Below are 19,453 nucleotides of genomic sequence, written 5' to 3'. Positions count from 1 at the left end.
ATTTGCTGCCCAGAATTAACGGGTACTTGGCAGTAGAGCTGATGACAAAGGACCTCTTCTCCCAATGTTGTCCCATGCCTGTGATCACCGGGATGGTTTCAGTTGTGACCGGATTCATGTTGGTACCATCCATTTGTTCAAAAATTACTGGATTCTGTAAATCCCGAGTTGGTAAGACCAGTCCATTGACTAGAGCTGGGGCTATGATATCTCTTGAGCAACCCGAGTCAATAAGAGCTTGCACCCGAATGTGCATTTTTCTCTCTGGGTTGATTAGAGTCACTGGCATGAATAAAATGGACCCAGGTGGCCGGTTCCGTGCAGGGACGGGCTTGGGGCGGATCTGTCGTTTGGGCCCTTTTACGACAGATCCATCTCGTTTCCCGACTGGGGACTTTCTGGGTTGACTTCTGTAGATGGGGAAGCGGGATCGTATTCCATAACTTCTTCCGCTTCCAGCCCTCTTTCTGAGGCTGGCCTTTGGGAAGCGCCGCGGCCTCTGTTTGCTCGTGGAGCTGGAGTCGGGCGTTGGAGCGTAGGGAACGGAGCAAGGGTTGGACGCCGTAATTGAAGCGGAGGTCTTTGCACAGGTCGGTAGGGGCATTGTGCTGCAAAGTGACCAGCCTGTCCACATTGCAAACACAGCCCTTGTTGCCATCTAGCATCTCTCGCTCCACGAGTGGCGTAGCCCGCTCCCCGAGCTCCCTTCTGTAGGGTCAATGGTCTCCTTTGTCCCGTTTGTTGTTGTTGCTCAACCAAACGGACTTCTAAAATGCGATTCTCCACTTCGCAAACAAGTTGAACCCAACCTAACAGCGTAGGGGGATTGTCTTGCATGAGGGCTCTGTCCAAAAGTCTCGGATTAAGTCCTTGTTTGAACAGAATAATTTTTGTGGACTCCTCACACCTGGGGCACTTGGCAGCCAATTGTCGGAATTTCGTGATATAGTCTCTCGCTGACATGCTGCCCTGCTTAATGGCCTGCAATTCTGTTCGGGCCCTGGTTTCCTCTAAGGGGTCTTCATATTGTGCTCTAATAGCATCTACCAACCCCTGGAGAGTATCAAGTTCTGGGGCCCCAATATTATATAGTCCTACGTACCAGTCTGCTGCTTTCCCTTGTAAGCGGGAGCCGAGATGTTCAATTTGGCTGGCCTCGCTGCCGAAGAGGTGTCCCCACCGGTTGAAGAATTGTAAGACTTGCACTAGGAAAAAGCCCAGTTTGGAGGGATCCCCATCAAAAGTGGCGTCCAATTTCACCCAACCCATTGGGAGGTCTTGCCTCGGAGCCGGTGCTGGGTAGAAGTCCGCCGGAAGCATCAATGGCACTTGAGGTATGGGGGGACCCGGTTGTGCTGGCGGTGCAGGTTGCGCTGGCGGCGGCATCACCGGTTGAGCCGGGGGTGGCGGCCTCGGCTGGGCTGGCGGTGGTGCTCTCGGCTGGGCGGGTGGCGGCAGTCTGGGTCTGGCGGGTGGCAATGCCGGAGGTGTTGGCCGTAGCGGTTGAGGTGCTGGCAGTTGAGGTTGGTGCGGCGGAGTAGTGATCGGCCGCTGAGGGGTGGGTTGGTGGGGTCGTAGTGGTGTAGGCCCCATCGGTTGGTTCGGAGGAGGTCTTAAAGGCTGTTCCAGTGGCAAACGTATCGGCTGCAGCGGCGGGGTTAGTTGTGGTCGAAGCGGAAGGGGCCGCAGCGGCGAAGGCCGAATGGGTGGAAGGCCGCGCGGGCTTGCCCCTCCCGGCGTTGCTGTTTTGGGAAGCGTCGGCTGGTCTTTAGGCGCTGGTCGACCATTTCCCGGAGGTTGTCCGACGGGAACGGTTTCGCGCGGTTGACCAGGGGCTCCCTCCCCGGATGGAGCCGCGGGTGCCCCCGCTTGGTCCGGCCGGACCGTTATAGGGGAAGTATGTGGGGGTATCACCGGTGTATCACTTGGCTTTTCCTCCCCTTCCGTAGGCCTCTCGACAGGGGTCTCGTCTGGCGGCGCCTCCGCTCCCGTGATCGGAGGTTCGATGGGAGCTTCATCAGATGGCACACTCGGGTGATCCCTTCTCGGTGGAATTTCCCGCTGAATGGGAAGTTCCTTGGGTTGTTCTCCCGATTCGCCAGGATAGGTGCCCCCCTCGCCGGTAGGTGACGACCGCTGCTGAACTTCCTCCATCGGATAGGAGATGACACTTTGAAGGGTAGCTATCTGGATTGCCATCTCTTCAGGAGACAGTCTTTCTCCTGCCCCCATTGAGGAAATTAAATGAATGGCGTGAGCCAAACTTTCTTCCATATCCATCAGCTTAGCTTCTAATTGTTGTATTCGACTTGGCCCTGGTTGTTCGCCCAGGGAACCTTCATTCGCTGTACTCACCGGGGAGAAAGGGCCCCACGGAGGAGGGTCTCCTCGGACTATTCGCGACCTCGCGGCTAGAATCCCCTTGGCCATACCCGTCACGGCCGAGATGCTGGTATCTACCGCATAGGTGCGACCTTGTATCTGCTCCCAATTTTGTTCAGGGACTTCCGTTGGCTCTTTCCACGGAGCAAGTTCGGAATAATCCCAACTCAGGGCTCCACGGCGAGACGTGTCCCCCTCCATCTGCTCAAACGTCCGGTTCCAATATCGCCATGGTTGGCTGCTATCTAGTTCCGGAACGGTTTCCAGGCTTCGGCGCCCGTCCATCGAGACTCGTGGATGGAGTCCACCTGCCCGGCGCTCTCTGGTTTCTCGGGGTCTGGCTCCCCACTCCGACGGGGTGGGTACCGAAATCAAGGGGAGAGCGGTTGCTTTCGGCCTTGCCCCGAGGTTGCTTTCAGTCTCGTTCCGAGTACTGAAGTCGATGAGAGGCAGGGTGGAAGTGGATGCTCCGGTCCCGTTCCCGGTTGCTCCCAGCTCCTGGGAGTCTTGGGTTTGCACCGGTTGATTGTCGGGAGACGCATACGGATCAAACAAAGGATCCCTGTCCGGGACAACCTTGGATTCCGCTGGGCCCGACTCAGACATAATTGGTAACAAAATGTCAGACTGTGGCTAGATAAGGTACTCTCTGCAAGATTCCCTTTAGAAGCAAGAATAAGTCCAATGTCTAGCAAAGGAAGTTTTATTGCAGAAAAGGTCCATTATAGTCCACTGTCCTGAATAGGAGACTCAGGATGGTACATGATCATTGTTACCAATGAAGAGCAAGCATGGGATACAGAGTAACAATACCCATCTGGAACAGCCTCCCCCCACAGTTCTCAAAACAACATCTTTCAGTCCTGGGAAGCTGCTCTCCTTCAAGGCCAATGCCTGGTGGAACGGTGTTAGACAAAACAGTCTCCTCTGGTGGGAATGCTGCCTGGGAACTGGTGCACCTGAGGAGAAAACACTTAGAGACTAAAAGCATTAGAAAATGGAGTCAGTACAGTTAAGATATATACTGGACCTGACAGTTAGGATCCCATTCCCCAGTGAGGGCAGGGATCCCCCGCTTTCACTCTCTGCCCCCCCTCACCTCCTGGCTGATGGGGGAGGAAGGCACGGGAACTGACATCATTGCGTTGCCCCGAGAACACTCCCACATTTTACTGCAGGCCAATTTGGGCCCCAAACGGGCCTAATTGGGCCTGTTTGAAGCCCAAATTGGCCCGCTGTGAAGCACGCACACACTTATGCACCTGTGCAGTGCTGTCACCAGAAGTGCCATCACCGGAAGTAACATCACCACACAGGCGCAGGGTGAAGAGAGGAAGAAGGAGGTAAGAACCAGGTCTCCCCTCTCCCATCGGGAGGGTAAGGGAACCTGGCAACCCTACCAGGTATCCTTGGCCTAATTTACTTCATAGAATAGTTGTGAGGATAAAATAGAGGAGAGGAGAATGATGTAAGCTGTTTTGGGTTCGTACTGGGGAGAAAGGTGAGGTATAATGGAAGTAAATAAATATGTATGTAAAATAGATCATAGAATGCCCTCTGTCCAGGGCTGACTCTGGTATCTTCCCTTTGCCTGTTAAAAAAACCCTTTAATTCTCCCCATAACCTGTCAACAGTTGTTTTGGGGCGGTGTCTACCCCCTTCTCTCACTGCTGCCACCGCCTCCACCGTCTCCATCTATGGCCTTTCCCACCCATTAAGACAGTGAAAAAATGATTGTACTGGAACTCCCTGTTGCCCTTACCTCTCTTTCCGTATTTCTGCTGAGCAATGCTGTAATGCTACAGTGCCTTTGGGAAGAAAATGGAGGGGGAGCTCTTTAAAGGGCTGCCCCACATCATTTTGAAAGCAAATTTTAGCTCCACCCCCTCCCCATAGTGGTGGCAGACACTCCCCCACAGCCACTCTGCAAATTCCCCTTTGAACCAGATTAAAATGGATTAATTTTTGTAACGGCTTAAAGAAACCTCCTGACTCATAATTTACTATTTGCACCACACACTAATCCTTGACTGGTCTTTGGAGAGATTTACAGAACGACCCAGCCAGAAGGTGGGCTGATATGGCATTGGCTGGAATAAGGGAATACAACTGAATAGCTTGGGCCTGTTATACACTCTTAGTCTCACCTACTGATGTCATGTCTGAGCCCCATCCATGCCAATTTTGATTCTGTTCTGCTGAACACAGTGTATCTAGCTATAGCTCAATATCACTTTGCTTTCTCAGGCTTTCGCATGTGTTTATCTGTTGGACTGTAACAGCTTCCAGTGTTGATGACCTTGTACTCATTCCCAGACAGTGCTGTGTCTTGCTTCCTAGTAACTCAATGTGACATCACAAATATGTGAAACGTTCTCACACCAAGAGAGCGCCAAAGTATTGTTTACAGTTGAGAGGGGGGAGAAAAGAGTAAACTAGAATGTTAAAAGAGAAGTTTCTCTCGCATGATGTCATTCCTGTCAACTTCTACTCATGCTGCTTAGATGCCTGCCTTGCTTCTAAGTAGTCCTGTGGACCTGTATATGGAACTGATCTGATTTCTGAATAAAAGCCATTTGACTAAGTACGTGTGTCTTACTGCAAATGGGCCAGAGATCTGTCTGCTGTATCCTGTCATCTATAGCCTGACAACTTCACAGAATTGTAGTGATGATAAAATGGAAGAAAAGAGCATGATGTAAAGCGCTTTGAGTGCTCATTAGTCACCCAAATAAATGAATTCATCGGGAAGTTCTGCAAACTCTCTTTAGAAATTAATATACAGGTTGCTCCTTCACTCCCACAGAGCTCAGCATTTCCTTTTTTTTAAAGAATACTTTTTATTTCATTGATAAGATTAAAAGCCTAATTAAAAGGGTAGAGAAACGAGAAAGTAAAGAAAAAGGAATACAAAGAGAGAGAAAAAGAGAAGAACAAAAAAAATAAAGAAAAAACAAAAAAATACATATTTCATTTTCAGGATTTTCAAGAGGTTTCACTGGATCACGTAGTCAAAAGGAGGTGGTGCACCGCAAATTATCTTTTAATTTGCACAGATGTGCGTGCCATTTTAGGGGCACGGGATGCACTCATGAATGCATCAGTTCCCTGTAAGGTGTAATGGCAGCCATGGACAGACCACAGTTTCTCCTTCTTTGTACTATAGTCCTGGGGCCAGCATGAAAAACACAATGTGGGGTTTTATACTAGCCGGCAGCCACGAGATGTCTTACACGAGGACGCTCAAGTATGGGGAGATGCAATGGTAGCCAAGAAGCATACTGTAAATAGACAGAGCCAGCAGATCCTCAGAGAGTTTGTTAATTTCACCTTCAGGGAGGTGAAATTGATATAGCCTTCCAGAGGCAACGATGAAATTAACAAACTCTCTGAGGAATGATCTCTGCCAGCTCTGCCTTTTTAAACTATGCTTGCCAGCTAACATTGCATCTCCCTACACTTGAGCATCTTCTCATGTAGAGAGACTCTCGTAGACTGCACAAACAAAATGAGTGTAGCAGTTCCCCAGAGACCTGGTCAAGGAAAAGGATTAAACACTGGGCAGTAAAATGGGTGCAGTTAAGGCACTTTCAAAACTGAGCCAACCGCTTGTGGACAATTGATCAAAACTATCCAGGTTCAACCTTCAGAGGATAATTGGCATTTGCAGAACAGGTCCTTGAAATCCAAACTTTCTTTGCTCGCGGAGCCCATTGGCTGTTGGGCCAAGCACCTCCTACGGTCACCTTAATGCTTTTCTCACCATTCCAAACAAACAGTCTTTTAGGGAGAGTTGTGTCTGCGTTGCAGCAGCCTCCAGAATAGACGTTGGCTGGGTGTAGCTGTTCTTCTTGTGTGTTCACAGTTTACTGGCTTCCTTGATTTGTCTCAGCGCCATGGGTAGGTGAGGCATCACTTAAAATCGAGGATTAAGTTTATAGTTGCTGTTTCTGAGCCTGAGCAGTTGGTGGCAGGGGTCATTTCGTAGAAAAAGAGCTGGAGGAACTCATTAGCATAACTCATTAGCATATGCCACGCCCCTTGACAGCACCAGAAGTGTGCCATTAGCATAACTGATTTGCATATGCCACACTTCCTGACATCACCTATCCTGGGTGTTTTGGACCCAATTCGGGCCATTCAGGGCCAAAATTGGGCCCAAAATGGCAAAAAGGGGGCTGAAAATGGCTGCAAAGGAGCCCCAAATGGCCAGGATCAGGCTGCTACTGAGCAGGAGAGTGATCCACCACCTGTCAGAGGCCCAATCCGGGCCGTTTCAGCCCCAATCCAGGCTGAAACGGGCCCAAAATGGCTGAGAGTCAAGTGGGCGGGGCCACCTGTCATGTGACCTCTTTGGGGAACTGCCGGAACTCTGTTCTGGTGCGTTCCTCCTCAAAATGAGGTGGTATCAATGACGGTGAACACTCAGAATTTACTAGATCAAGTTACTATTCCCAGGGCGCACGGCTTGATTCTGAGGGCCAAGCTACACATGACGAATGACACTTGAACAGCAAGTGTATTTCTCCCTGTTCACTTGCCCTCCACTCAATCCACTTGCCGTTCAAGTGTCATTCGTCATGTGTAGCTTGGCCCTTAGTGTGCCGGGACAGACACAAAGGAACTCTACAAGTGTGTCTGCTGATTGTTGCTGGAAATAGCGATAGAACCCCTGATGAAATGGTTCCATATGAAACAAGTGTATTGTAACCGGTCACTTGTCAGGTTCTAAACAGGACCAGCTCCTGTCCTTTCTGGATCCACCTATAAGAAGAAAGAAAAAGGTTTCACATGGAGAATCTGATACTTAAGACAGTAGATTTTGACCTGTCTTTTACTTACCTGTGAAAACTATACATACCTTCTCAGGAACACCCTGGATCCACGTACCTAGAAGAAAAAGAAAGACACATCAGAAGGTGTAGTTGGACTTATCTACAGGAATTTGATCGCTGTTGCCCATATTTGAATGAATGTATATGAAATATTTTGAATTGGGATTTGGCTATTGTATATAGTCTAAATAAGATATTTATTGTTATTGTTGCAGCATATTTATTGAGCACTTGTTCAATTTACTTCAGTACAAGTTATTTGTTTTGTACTATTGTGTGTAATAATTTCCTTTTCCTGAATTGTGGGGTTCCACTTTGGTTGTTTAGTTTTGTATTCGGGGAGGCTTGTCCGGTACAGCTCTGGGAGTCAGGCAGTAACCATAATGGGCAAGGCTGGAACATTAGAAAGAATGTTCACTCGCACACATCCCAGCAGAATTTAGGGCCAGTAACTAGGGAAAAGATCTCTTTTGTAAGGTTTTTTTTTTTAATAACTGTTAAGTGCATTGAGCGGTCAGGTAGAGGAGAGCAGTTACAGGGGAGGCAGTGCAGGGAAACACACGATTTTGATTGCCAAGTCAGCCAAGCAAAACTCGAGAAGAAAGAGAAGCAAGACAGATTCCCTATCACAAACATTCCAGAAGAATTAAAATACCTCCCCCCCCCCCCATTTATATGCCATTTGAGTGAGGGGAAAGGGGTAAGCCGTGCACAACCGCATTTGCATAGAACATTTCTAATCTAATTTCAAATGTTTGAGAAAAAGCAAGCTTTTTTTCTCCAATATGTGATCCAAGCAAAGGGGTGACTAAGCACACCTGAGTCCCTGTCTTTCAGGGGCCATTTAAACTATTTTATTCTCTTGAGCTTTTGGTGAACAACATTGTGGGGTTTTTTTTCATTTCTTGCCTGCCTGATTTGTTCTGGCTGGTTCTGCATTTCTGTCTTGTGTATATTTTTAGGCTGTTTCAGTTTATGTAGATTGTTATCTGACATTTTAAAACCTTGAATTGTAAACTGCCTTGGTGACTACATGAAAGAAAGGCAGGGTGCAGATTAATAAATATGTATCAGATTAATAGATTAATATACTGGCTTCCAATCAGAAGCTATCACAGCCCATTAGATAGACTGAAGGCCATGTTTCTTATGACATAGCAACATTGTCCTTGTAAAATACTAGTTATGGTCTCAGGTGGATTCCATCTCATGTTCTATTATATGTTAATACTTCACCATTCCACAGATGGCATATGAGCTCTCAGCACAGCAAACAGGATTTTGAGGCCTCTATGTCCAAGATTTTGAGCATTGTACACACAGGTTTACTTGTAGACTTGGCGATCCTTTTTAAAAAAAAATTAAAAGATTAAATTTTTAAAATTTATTTGTGCAAAGTGGAAGGAAGGAAGGAAGGAAGGAAACCACTGGCAACTCTATAAATAAGCATCTATAAAAGGTCTCCAGATATCTAAAAATAATTGCAATTGCAATTGTTGTCTGTATGCAATATGTTCAAATGTAGCTAAATTTATAAAGACCTCAGTCCAATGAATTACAGGAAGTAGGCTCTTGCCTTTCCAAAGCTGCAATATAAGTCTTGTAGTGACTGTAAGGGCACTGAGGGTCCATTTCTGTTGACCACTGGTGAGGTTCCATGAGACAGGCAGATAGATTAAAAGTACATTAACATCCTCAAAAATAAATGAATATTCTAATACAAAATTAATATGCGTAATAACTTCCTCCCAAAAGATACAACGCCAAGAATTGGACACCGTACTTAATCCTTTACTAAACAGGCTCTGTGGTGTCCAATATATTCTTGGCAACCCTAACTGGTGATGAGAACAGGCGCTCATATTTTTGAGGTTTCTGGTACTTTGTCCTGGAAATGTAATTATGGGCAAATGACGAAATCTTGATTAGTCTTCAGTGGCAAGGTGCATTGGAACAGGTTCAGTCTCTCCCAGATCTCAGGGGGAGATTGTTTGAGGGAATTATCTGCCAAAGTAAGATTCTTCTACTTGATCATTTGGAATTTTACCACAATCTGTTATGAGGGAGTGCTGGCACATGTATATGTGTGCACACATGTAATTTTTCAACAGTAATCTAAAAAGTGAATCACCAATTGGTATCATTCTATGAACAAATACGTTTCTGGGCCAAAAACAATTTACAGTGAGCTATAAATTTAAAGTTAATATAAGAGTAGAATCGGGCCCCATAGCGGACAGTTCAACCCCTCAGGAGCGCGGGGAGCCCTCTTTCACCCGCTTGGCCTCCACTGCCACCACCACTTCCAGAAGTGACGGCGCCACACGAGGGGCATGATGACATCACTTCCAGAAGTGACATCATCATGCTGGCTCCAGGGTGCGTGCACAGGAGGTCACCGTGGAGCAGGGGGAAGGTGCCAGGTCCAAATCCTCCCACCAGGAGGATAGAGGGACCTGGCAACCTTAATTGCGAGGCACACCACCTCCTCCCAGGAGTTGCCCTGGGTGAGAGTTCCCCCACCTCTTTCCCCAGAAAAAAAAGTCCTGGGGTGTCAGTTTTCCAATGGGAGACGTCCTGAAGCCAGTGGAGTAAATGGAGCACTAGAGAGTTGCACGCTATTTCCTCCATCAGGTTCCCCTCTCATAGGAATGACCTTCCTGAGAATCTCAGCTTTCTTTTTCAAACGAGCAACATGTTCATAGCCTTCATGGCTGCAAAGGTAAGCTTGAAAGTATGCAGCCAATGTCTGCTGATGTTTCAGATGCCAGAGATGTGCATGAAAAAGAAATTTTGGTGATTGTGCTCTACTGTAACTCCCCCTTTCATTAAGGTCAAAACCAGCATAGAGTATATGAAGTAACAAAAATAAACAGTTCTGCCAGAACAAGACATTGGACAAATGTTCTCATTTGCAAAATTTTTGTGGCAGAGGGTATGCACACATCATAGAAGGTCATGTGGGTGCTGTCAGAGCCCCTCAAAAATCCATTTGTATACCACAAAATGTTAAGCACTTTCTGTGTGCTTGAGGGTTTACTATATAATTTTTTCTTTCTTTCTTTCTTTCTTTCTTTCTTTCTTTCTTTCTTTCTTTCTTTCTTTCTTTCTTTTTCTTTCTTTCTTTCTTTCTTTTTCTTTCTTTCTTTCTTTCTTTCTTTCTATTTGCTTATTACCTACATGATGTGATTCAGTATATATAATTATACAGGCTTAAGAACCCTTGAGCTGAAACATGTCCTGGTGTGCAACTTTAGAAATGCTTGTTTGAATGAGAACAGCAGCAGAGCACCTTTGCACAGGCAGCAATTTCTTGCTTCTGGATTTTTCTCATTTTCTGCACTCTAATTCATGTTTCCCCCCTCTTTAACTTCTGTATTCTAATATTCCCCTTGTCTTTCTTTCCCTCATTTTAAAGCAACGTGGATACTAAGGAGCTATGTGGTAAGTATCTTTTGGCTGCTCAATAAATTCTGTGGTCAACTATCTTGTTTCTTTTTAGGAGAGTTTGAACAGTTGTTATGAGGTGAATTTGTTGTTGTTGTTGTTGTTCTCATCTGCAGTTTGATGATAAGTGAACAAGAAGAGTATCGCTCAAGAACTGTTAACACAGGGCAGTAATATATCAGCCATACTCTTAAAGACAATCCCAAATGGAGATTAAAGGCTGAGATTCTCCTTTGGTCAACAGAAGCTCTTAATTGGGGAAGGAGAAGGGAGATGGTGGCTCAGCTTTTGATAGTCTTGGCTCAGACTAATTTTTGTTAGCTAGGCTTACCATCCCCCTGTTGGCAAAAAGGGATGCCCTGCTGCCAGTGGGGACTTCCTGCCGCTGGTCAGCTGGCTGGCAGGGGGCAAATGGGGGGAAATGTCAGCAGCATCTTGGTATGCTGACAGCACTCCCAGAAGTGATGCCAGCACATAACTGGAGGACAGCAGGGATGGTTTTGCCCAACTACCAGAGCGTCTGCAGTGTCTCTCAGAGCCAAGCTACAAGTGACGCCTTACACAGGTTGGACACTTGTCAGCTTCCCTCAAGTTTTCATGGGAAATGTAGGCATCCTGGTCTTGCAGCTGTAATGGAGAGCCAAGCTGTAAGACCAGGATGCCTACATTTCCCATCAAAACTTGAGGTAAGCTGACAAGTGTCCAACCTGTGTCAGGCGTCACTTGTAGCTTGGCTCTCAGTGATGCATTGACTTCACTTCTGGGTATGCGGGGATAGACACAAATGATGTTTATTTTAACAGTGATTCTGTAACTAGGACACTTGAAATGGATAGTAAGGGAAGTGAGAAAACCCAAGAATACTTCATCTCCAGAAGAGTAGTTGCTTTGCTAAAAATACACTCTTGGCCCAAAGCAGCACTAGGAACACCTGGTAAACACAGATCTGTTATCTACACTTTTTTTTCCATTTTCAAATTCCTTTATTGACATTCTTAAAAAGTTCACATTACAGAGATTGCAATAGATAATTCAATTTACAAGAATATCAATGCAATATAATAACAGTGTTATGTATTAACCCACGGCCAGGCCTCTAGGCTTTCAGGTATTCTGGGGCCCCTCCAGCACTTCAGTCTTCCACCCCGCTACAGCTGACAGCATGACCCTGGTATGGTAGGTACTAGACCGCAGTACATAGCCCTGTATCCATTTTGAGGGGCTCCTGAAGAATTCTCTTCACATTTTTAAAATATTTTTATTGCACGAGTAGAACTCTTCAGGAAAGCACATTTTGGGGTATAATTGTTCAATACAGTAATATTTTGAAGTGAATACAATTTTTATTATTTATTTAAAATAATTTTAAAAATTTATAGATAATTTTTTAAATATAAGAGACAATTTGTTTCACTTCAATAAGAAAGCCGTTAACTATCATATTAATAGAAGTTATATAAGAGAATCAATTAATTTCAATTTATGTGGGGGTGTGCCTCAGCAAAAAAAAATTGATGGGCCCCTAGTCCCTGCAGGGCCCCTAGGCTTCAGCCTAGTCAGCTTTATGAATAATACGGCTCTGCCTGGGCATCTGGCAGAACAGTCTTCAAGGGAAGCCCACGTGGAATGCATAATAGCCTGGTTTTCCAAGCAGCGATCAAGGCTGAATAATACTTCATTCCTTTAAACTTTAGGGTGAATTATTGAAGGCAGCTATGAAAGACCCCCGCCCTTTCACTCTCCCACTGTGAGGCAGATTTTCCCGCCAAAATTCAGTTTGCCTGCTTTGGCTGAGCAGCTCCAAGTAGTGTGTTAATCATTGTGGTTTAAAAGTCTGTTTGTCCCATTCTGACAGTCAGATATAATTTTGGCTTTTTAGCCCAGCTCAGGAACTTGATGGGGAGAAGCAGGAGCTAGAAATGGCACTGGAGACTGTATAACGTTCAAATGGAAATAACAATTTTGGGATTCCTTTCTACTCTTTGGCAGGGATGGAATAAGTGTAGTCACGGAATTAAAGTGCTGAGGTAAAATTTTGTTGTTAGTACAAAATACTCTTTGAGTAAAAGACAAAATAGTTTTCTTGAAGCTTCGTTTCTTATATTCTTCGTTCTTAGCAGTGAGAGGTGTTTTACTTAATGTTACTTCACAGAGTTTCCTATGACAGCTCAGGTTTCCTGGAGTTAGTTTAAAATGGTTTTCCCTTCACAACAGACTGTCGTCTGACAGAGCCAAGCCCTCTTTAGAAACTGGGCAGGAATTAATCTCCTTCTCCTAAGACGACATAACCCTTCTTCTTTGGGCTGGAAAGGGAGTCTAACCTACTACCCAATCACTTTTGCCAAAACACACTTCCAGTTCTATGGTGTCTGTGTCAAGTTGGCTTCAGCTTCTGCTGACACTTATACTCAGAAGTCTTAAATAGAATTCTTCTTCAGAACAGTGATGTTACAGTTAAGGCCCTGCTGTTGATATTTTACGCCTTACTTGTTATTTTTCCTTATTTGTTATTTTTATCCTATCTTGTGCTGGCTTGGAGTTGCTTTTATGATTGCTTTTAAGGCTGTGGTTTTGGTTAATTTTTAAATCTTCGGCTATTTGGAGTCTGTTGCAAGCTGCCTCCAGCAGCCAAGAAATGACCTAAATAAATGAATAAATCAACAAATAATAGCTAAATAACCCATCCAAGTTACAATTTTTTTACATATCAATAGCAAGATATATCTATAGAAAGAGATGCATTGAAACCTAAGACAAACTGAATTTATAACTGAAGATAACTCAAATGCAATTATCATATGGCAGACCCCAGTCTGTCTTACTCCATGGGTATAATTATTAAGTAGTCTGATGGTGACTTGAATCAGCATGATATATTGATCTTGCAGCTGTTCAGGATGTATTCTCCAAATGCCTCCGCGGAAAGGCAAGACAGGTTACACTCTGAAGGAGTAGAAAATTAGTCACTGCATTTAGTGGGTCTCAAAACCACTTAGGACATCTTATTTTCCAAGCAGGAGCAAAGGCTGATTAAACATTCATTCTTGTAAAGTTCACTGACAAATCATTCCAGCCATCCTTGGAATTAATAAAGAAAATGATTAAAATGTAGGGATATAAAGCCCTTCATGAGAAATATCCTGAAAGTTTTTATCGAAGAAGGATGGATGTACTGCATTAATAATGTAGGTGAACTAGGCTTGCCAACCAACCAGTCAGAGACCTACTGGGAAGGCACTCACCAGCAATGCATTGATGTTATTTCTGGGTCATGCCAGAAATGACATAATCACATCAGGCAACGTTCTAGCATTCACTCAAAACTCTATGGTTTAACCATAGAATTTTTAGTGAATGCTAAAACATTGGCCATCACAATGACATCCCTGCTGATTGTATCGGAAGTGATATCAATGTGTCAGCAGTGCTGTCAATCCCCCCACCCACGCGCTGGCCGAGCAAGCAGCATCGAGGGGCGGAAGAGGGCTGCCAGCGGGAAGTCACCTGCCAAACAGGGCAGTCTGGCAGTCCTAAGGCAAACTCAGAGCAGGAACCTCTATTCAAGATTTTATACTTGCAACCAATAAACTATCAAAAATGCCTGTAAAAGGGCACAAATACATTAGACCAAGTAATAGGTGACAACCTGTCTTACCAAATGCGGAATAGTTTACAGTCTAGTTGCCACAGCCATTCACTGCCATGTGGACAGCACCAAGGGCTTTTCCAAACCATGTTTTTAGCTGTAGCTCATCTTCTTAATTGCATCATGCACAATATTGTTTGCTGTTGCTCTCTTGTTTTTTTCCCCCAAACTTTCCCTGTATTTTTTAGACATCTGAAACAACAGGGGGAGGCTCAAAGTAAAACTGGGGTACCTATGCCCAGCAAACAATGCTGTGTGTAAGGGAGGGGGAAATCCATTAAGAAGATGAGTGGGAGCAAAAACCTGGTACGGAAAAGCCCAAAACTCAAGAACCATCCCTATACTACAAATGCAGTCTTGACTGATCTCAAAAATTGGTGACTGACCTCTTACTCATGTATAATATTGGGGGAAAGTGGTAAAAAAATAAATACCAAAGCCTTCAAATGAAGACTATCTGGTACTTCAAGGCTATTCTTTGGAGTACCCAGGGCTTTTTTTAGCTGGAAGGCGGTGGAACGGAGTTCCGGAACCTCTTGAAAATGATCGTATGGCTGGTGGCCCCGCCCCCTGATCACCAGACAGAGGGGAGTTTAGATTGCCGCTGGAGCAGTGCAGAGGGCAATCTAAACTCCCCTCTGTCTGGAGATCGGGGTGGGGCCACCAGCCATGTGACCATTTTTGCCGAGGGCGACTTAAACTTTTAAAAACTCCCCCCTTGTTCCAGCTTACCCAAAGTGACGTCATTGGCCCTGGGAGCATGCGTGCACTTTGCGCATGCACATGTGGTACCAGGGGCGCCACCTCCCTCCAAGAGTTGCCCCCTGTGCTGGCAACCCACTGAGTTCCACCACCTCTTTTCCCAGAAAAAAAGCCCTGGGAGTACCTCTTTGGGTATCAACTCCAGGAGCTGCCCCCCAATACACCCAACTATCCTGAAGCAGGCCTAATGTAGTCTAGCCCTGCCTGATTTGTGTGGATGAAGCCAGAACCCTGCCTCCAGTGCTTAAATTTATTAGTGTAAACCAGCACACATTTTCTGTACCAGTGGTGCTATGAGATGGTTTGTACATATCCATCATGATTAGTGATGAAGGAGACAGATAAGGTTCTTGAAACCCTTAGAAGTCACTCCAAAAATATGCTTTCCTCCCAACAAAATCTGTTCATACATTCAGCTGCCAGTGCACCTGCCTTGCGTGCACATGTGTGGACCAGCCCTATATCAGCCAGCAAGCATTCATCACCTTTTGAGATGTGGTATCGGCGCATCCGTCAGCCGGGCCCATCCTAAATGCTCATTTACTGGTCCAGCAAATCTCTGGCCAGCTCAAAAAAAAACCCCATATTTTTTTATTGCTTGCAAAGGACTGCTTTTTCAAAAATCAAAATTACAATTTAATCCCATTTCAAACATATGGATTTTCAGCGCCAGCCATTATCAAAATTGCAATCTTTTTTTAATTATTATTATTCTAGCGATTTAGGACCTGTGCGATGGTTTTTTGCTTCATCCTTTCTGGAAAAAAGAATTTCCTTTGATCCGTTTTCCCTTTTAAAAGTCAGCTCTATAAAGTCATTTATTTTTGTTAACTTCCTTTTGTATGGTGGAGAAATATCTGCAGCAGCTGAAAATGAGGTAGTGAGGCTTTTATCAGTGGCAAAACTGCTGTAGATCATGGCGGATGTCACTTCGCTGCTTTTCCACTGGTTGCTATTGTTCCCTTCATCCAGCAGGCTGTCCAGAGAGATATATGGCATTTTAATTAAACCAAGGAAGGCTAATTAATGGACTGTCTCTTCAGGTTATTTATAGGAAAGGTCTCTTAAGAAATGTCAATTTAGTATGAATGGCCGCTTTTTCAAAGAGATCAGGGTGGCACCTATTTTTGAGATAAAGTCTACTCCAGATATTCCAAGACAGCCAGGGGTGTGGAGATCTTTCACCCCACAGATTAATTTGAGTTTAAAGGTTATTATGGGTGATGGTTGCTTCACCGTAAAGCCCCACAGCTCTAAATGGACCTGATTTTCATGAATTGCTTAACAGAGGGCTCACTTTTTTAGCCAGTTTGGTGTAGTGGTTAAGAGTGGCAGGTCTGTAATCTGGAGAACCGGATTTGATTCCCCACTCCTCCACTTGAAGCCAGCTGGGTGACCTTGGGTCAGTCACAGCTCTCTCAGGGCTCTCTCAGCCCCACCCACCTCACAGGGCTGTTGTCGTGAGGATAATAATGACATTGACTTTGTAAACTGCTCTGAGTCAGTGTTACGCTGTCCTGAAGGGCGGTATATAAATCAAATGCTGTTGTTGTTATAGATATTCTCTTGGATGTCTGGATTATATGGCACTTGTTCTCTGGATGAGAGGTATGGTTGCCAACCCCCAGGCAGGGCCTGGAGATTTCCTGGAATTACAACTCATCTCCATACTACAGAGATCCATTCCCCTGGAGAAAGTGGATGATTTGGAGGGTGGGATCTATGGCATTATACCCTACAGAGTTCTCGTCAGTCTTCAAAGCCCACTCTTTCCAGCCTTCACCTCCAAATCTCCTGGAATTTCCCAATCCAGCATTGACAATCCTAGGAAAAAGAGACTGACACTGAACTCCTAAGCAACATTACACTCTTCTGTGTCCATTAAAGTAAATGGATTTAGAAAGGTGTAATTCTGTTCAGGCAGGGCCGGATCTAGGGTTGCTGGCGCCTAGGGCAACCCAAGTCCGGACCCTTGTGATGTCATCATGCAGAGCGGAGTGTGCTACCCGTGCGGCAAGCCAGGTGCCCCGGCGCATTGCAGAGTTGACAGAGGGCAGCGCGGAGGGCTGGGAGGCTGCCCACACACTCCCGGCGGCTGGCAGCTGTGCCCGGCACCCCCTCCTTGGCAGTGCCGGGGGCAGACTACCCCCCTGCCCCCCCTCGATCCGGCCCTGTGTTCAGGTTTGCACAGCTGGGATTGTAACCTGGTACAAGAAACAATTCCTGTAGTAAGCCGGGTCTCCACATTCAGCAAAATGAGGCTTGAATGCTTCAACATGTGGAACTGGCGTTCCCCAGATGGGACTTTGATGGCAACAGCCAAGGATTGGGGGAATTTGTAAACGGATGGACTACATATCTAGGCTTGTAACAGAGTCTCTGTCCGCGCCTTGCTAAAGATCCTACTATCTCAGAAGAAAGATTTATCTTTTATTCTTGGATAGCTTTCAGCAATTAATAAGGCCTGTCAAACAGGACCGCTCTTTGAACAATCTATTTATCAGTACATTTATTTATATAGCTGCTTTGCCCCGTCTCATCAAAGTACACAGATACCTTTCTAGAGTTTATTTGTTCCTTTATTGAAATTATACTCTAGTTTCTTAATGAAGCAAGTTATCAAAATATATATGGTTATTAATATAAATCCTACAAAAACAGAACACAGAAAGACAATAAGTATTAGGTTTGCTAACATTTCCTAATTAACTCTAAGTTTACAACGATCAAATTTTCTATGAGATGCATTACAATGCAAAGATGAATTTCTCACCTAAATCTTCATCAGATTTCTTCCAATCAGAACTCTAACACACTATCTGAATTTTCATGTTTTATAGGTTAGCGTAAAGGTAGTCACCTGTGCAAGCACTGATTCATTATTGACCCATGGGGGGGACGTCGCAGCACGATGTTTTCTTGGCAGACTTTTTACGGGGTGGTTTGCTATTGCCTTCCCCAGTCATCTACACTTTACCCCCCAGGAAACTGGGTACTCATTTTACTGACCTCAGAAGGATAAGTCATCCTTGAGCCGGCTACCTAGACCCTACCATGGCTAACAGAGGTGTTCTATACATGCTGAAGAGATGTAAAGTTTGCAGTTTAAGATTGAATTGTTGATGGTGGTTCTGACGAGGGACTCCTGATGAAGCAGAGGGAAACAAGTTGGACATCAGCCGGCCCCTTGTTGAGTCCATGCCAGACACGGGCTTTGATATCTTCTCAGCCACCTGAAACATACAACAGGACTTTATGAATAGCCTTGTGTACACTAGCAAAAATTATTAGCCTCGTGTGCGCTAGCAAATATTATGCTGCATTCTCTTAGGACCTATACCCCATTGATGAGACTTTTGTTCATCGAAGAGGGGGGTTTGAGCTGTTAAAAATATTTAATTTTGGAGCTGTTGCTACTATAGCTGTGTAAGAATTGTTTTTGTGAACATTACTAATATATGTATTATTCACTGTATGGAATGTAAATTATTGTTCTGCATTTTGGATTAGATTGTTTAATATTTATACTGAGGTTCACTGAGCACAGAATATTAGAACAAATGTTTACTTTATTGTTGTAATTATTTATTTGGACCCTCCGGTGTGGTTTCCACTGTTGGTTTGCGGCTATGTAGACCCGGCTTCCGCCAGGATTGAACTCAGGTTGTGAGCAGAGCTTGGACTGCAGTACTGCAGTTTACCACTCTGCGCCACAGGGCTCTTCTGTTTTATAGGCTTTATAGGTTATCTTATGCAAATATCTAAGATCTTCCTCATGTGTAGCATAAGCAGACTATGATTGGTTTGATGCTTCATTAGATATTCATAATTTTTATTGCATAACCTTCTAATGAGCCAAAAAATGACGTTATATCCAACTTGAAAAACAAAACTATAAATCTGTGAAAAATGACAGAAAGAGTTAAGTTTGTAGGTCACTACTGGTCTATTCTCTGCTAGAGGAACATTAATCTAGTCCACTATTTTTAATTAGCGGTCAAAGATGAAAGTACACCTGTTTTGGTTACCTAACATTCTGAAAAAAACCTCACAGACAGTCCATGCAAAGTTTAAAAGTTCCCACGGAATATAAGTGTATTGCTTTATACTGCTAACTGCAATGTGCTTTAAATCTATATTACTGCAATAGGCTTCCCAATGGGACAAATAGTGCCCTCAAAGGGCATTTTGGGTTAGGAAGAGGGATGCCAAGCCTCCTAGGGTTGCCAGCTCCAGACTGAGAAATTCCTGGAGATTTAGGGGTGGAGCCTGGAGAGGACAGACTTAGAGCCAAAACACACGTTAAGAAATACCTAGGTTCAGCACGTGTTCTCTTACCTCAAGGTTTGCCGGGATCTGTAGGCGTCCTGGAAGCTTAAAG

At 44.9% G+C, this 19,453-nt stretch overlaps 1 protein-coding gene across 1 annotated transcript in view; it reads left to right on the top strand.

Moving 5' to 3' along the window:
* The window catches only part of NECAB2 (N-terminal EF-hand calcium binding protein 2), a 259,662-nt gene that overhangs the window by 117,943 nt on the left and 122,266 nt on the right, over positions 1 to 19,453 (top strand). Inside the window, exon 4 of the mRNA XM_055000136.1 lies at positions 10,636 to 10,661. Within this exon, the coding sequence (XP_054856111.1) occupies positions 10,636 to 10,661 (26 nt within the window). The remainder of the gene's footprint in view (positions 1 to 10,635; positions 10,662 to 19,453) is intronic.

Source organism: Eublepharis macularius, chromosome 16 (genome assembly GCF_028583425.1).
Source record: "Eublepharis macularius isolate TG4126 chromosome 16, MPM_Emac_v1.0, whole genome shotgun sequence".
NCBI lineage: Eukaryota > Metazoa > Chordata > Lepidosauria > Squamata > Eublepharidae > Eublepharis > Eublepharis macularius.
This window is presented reverse-complemented; position numbering and strand designations above follow the sequence as displayed.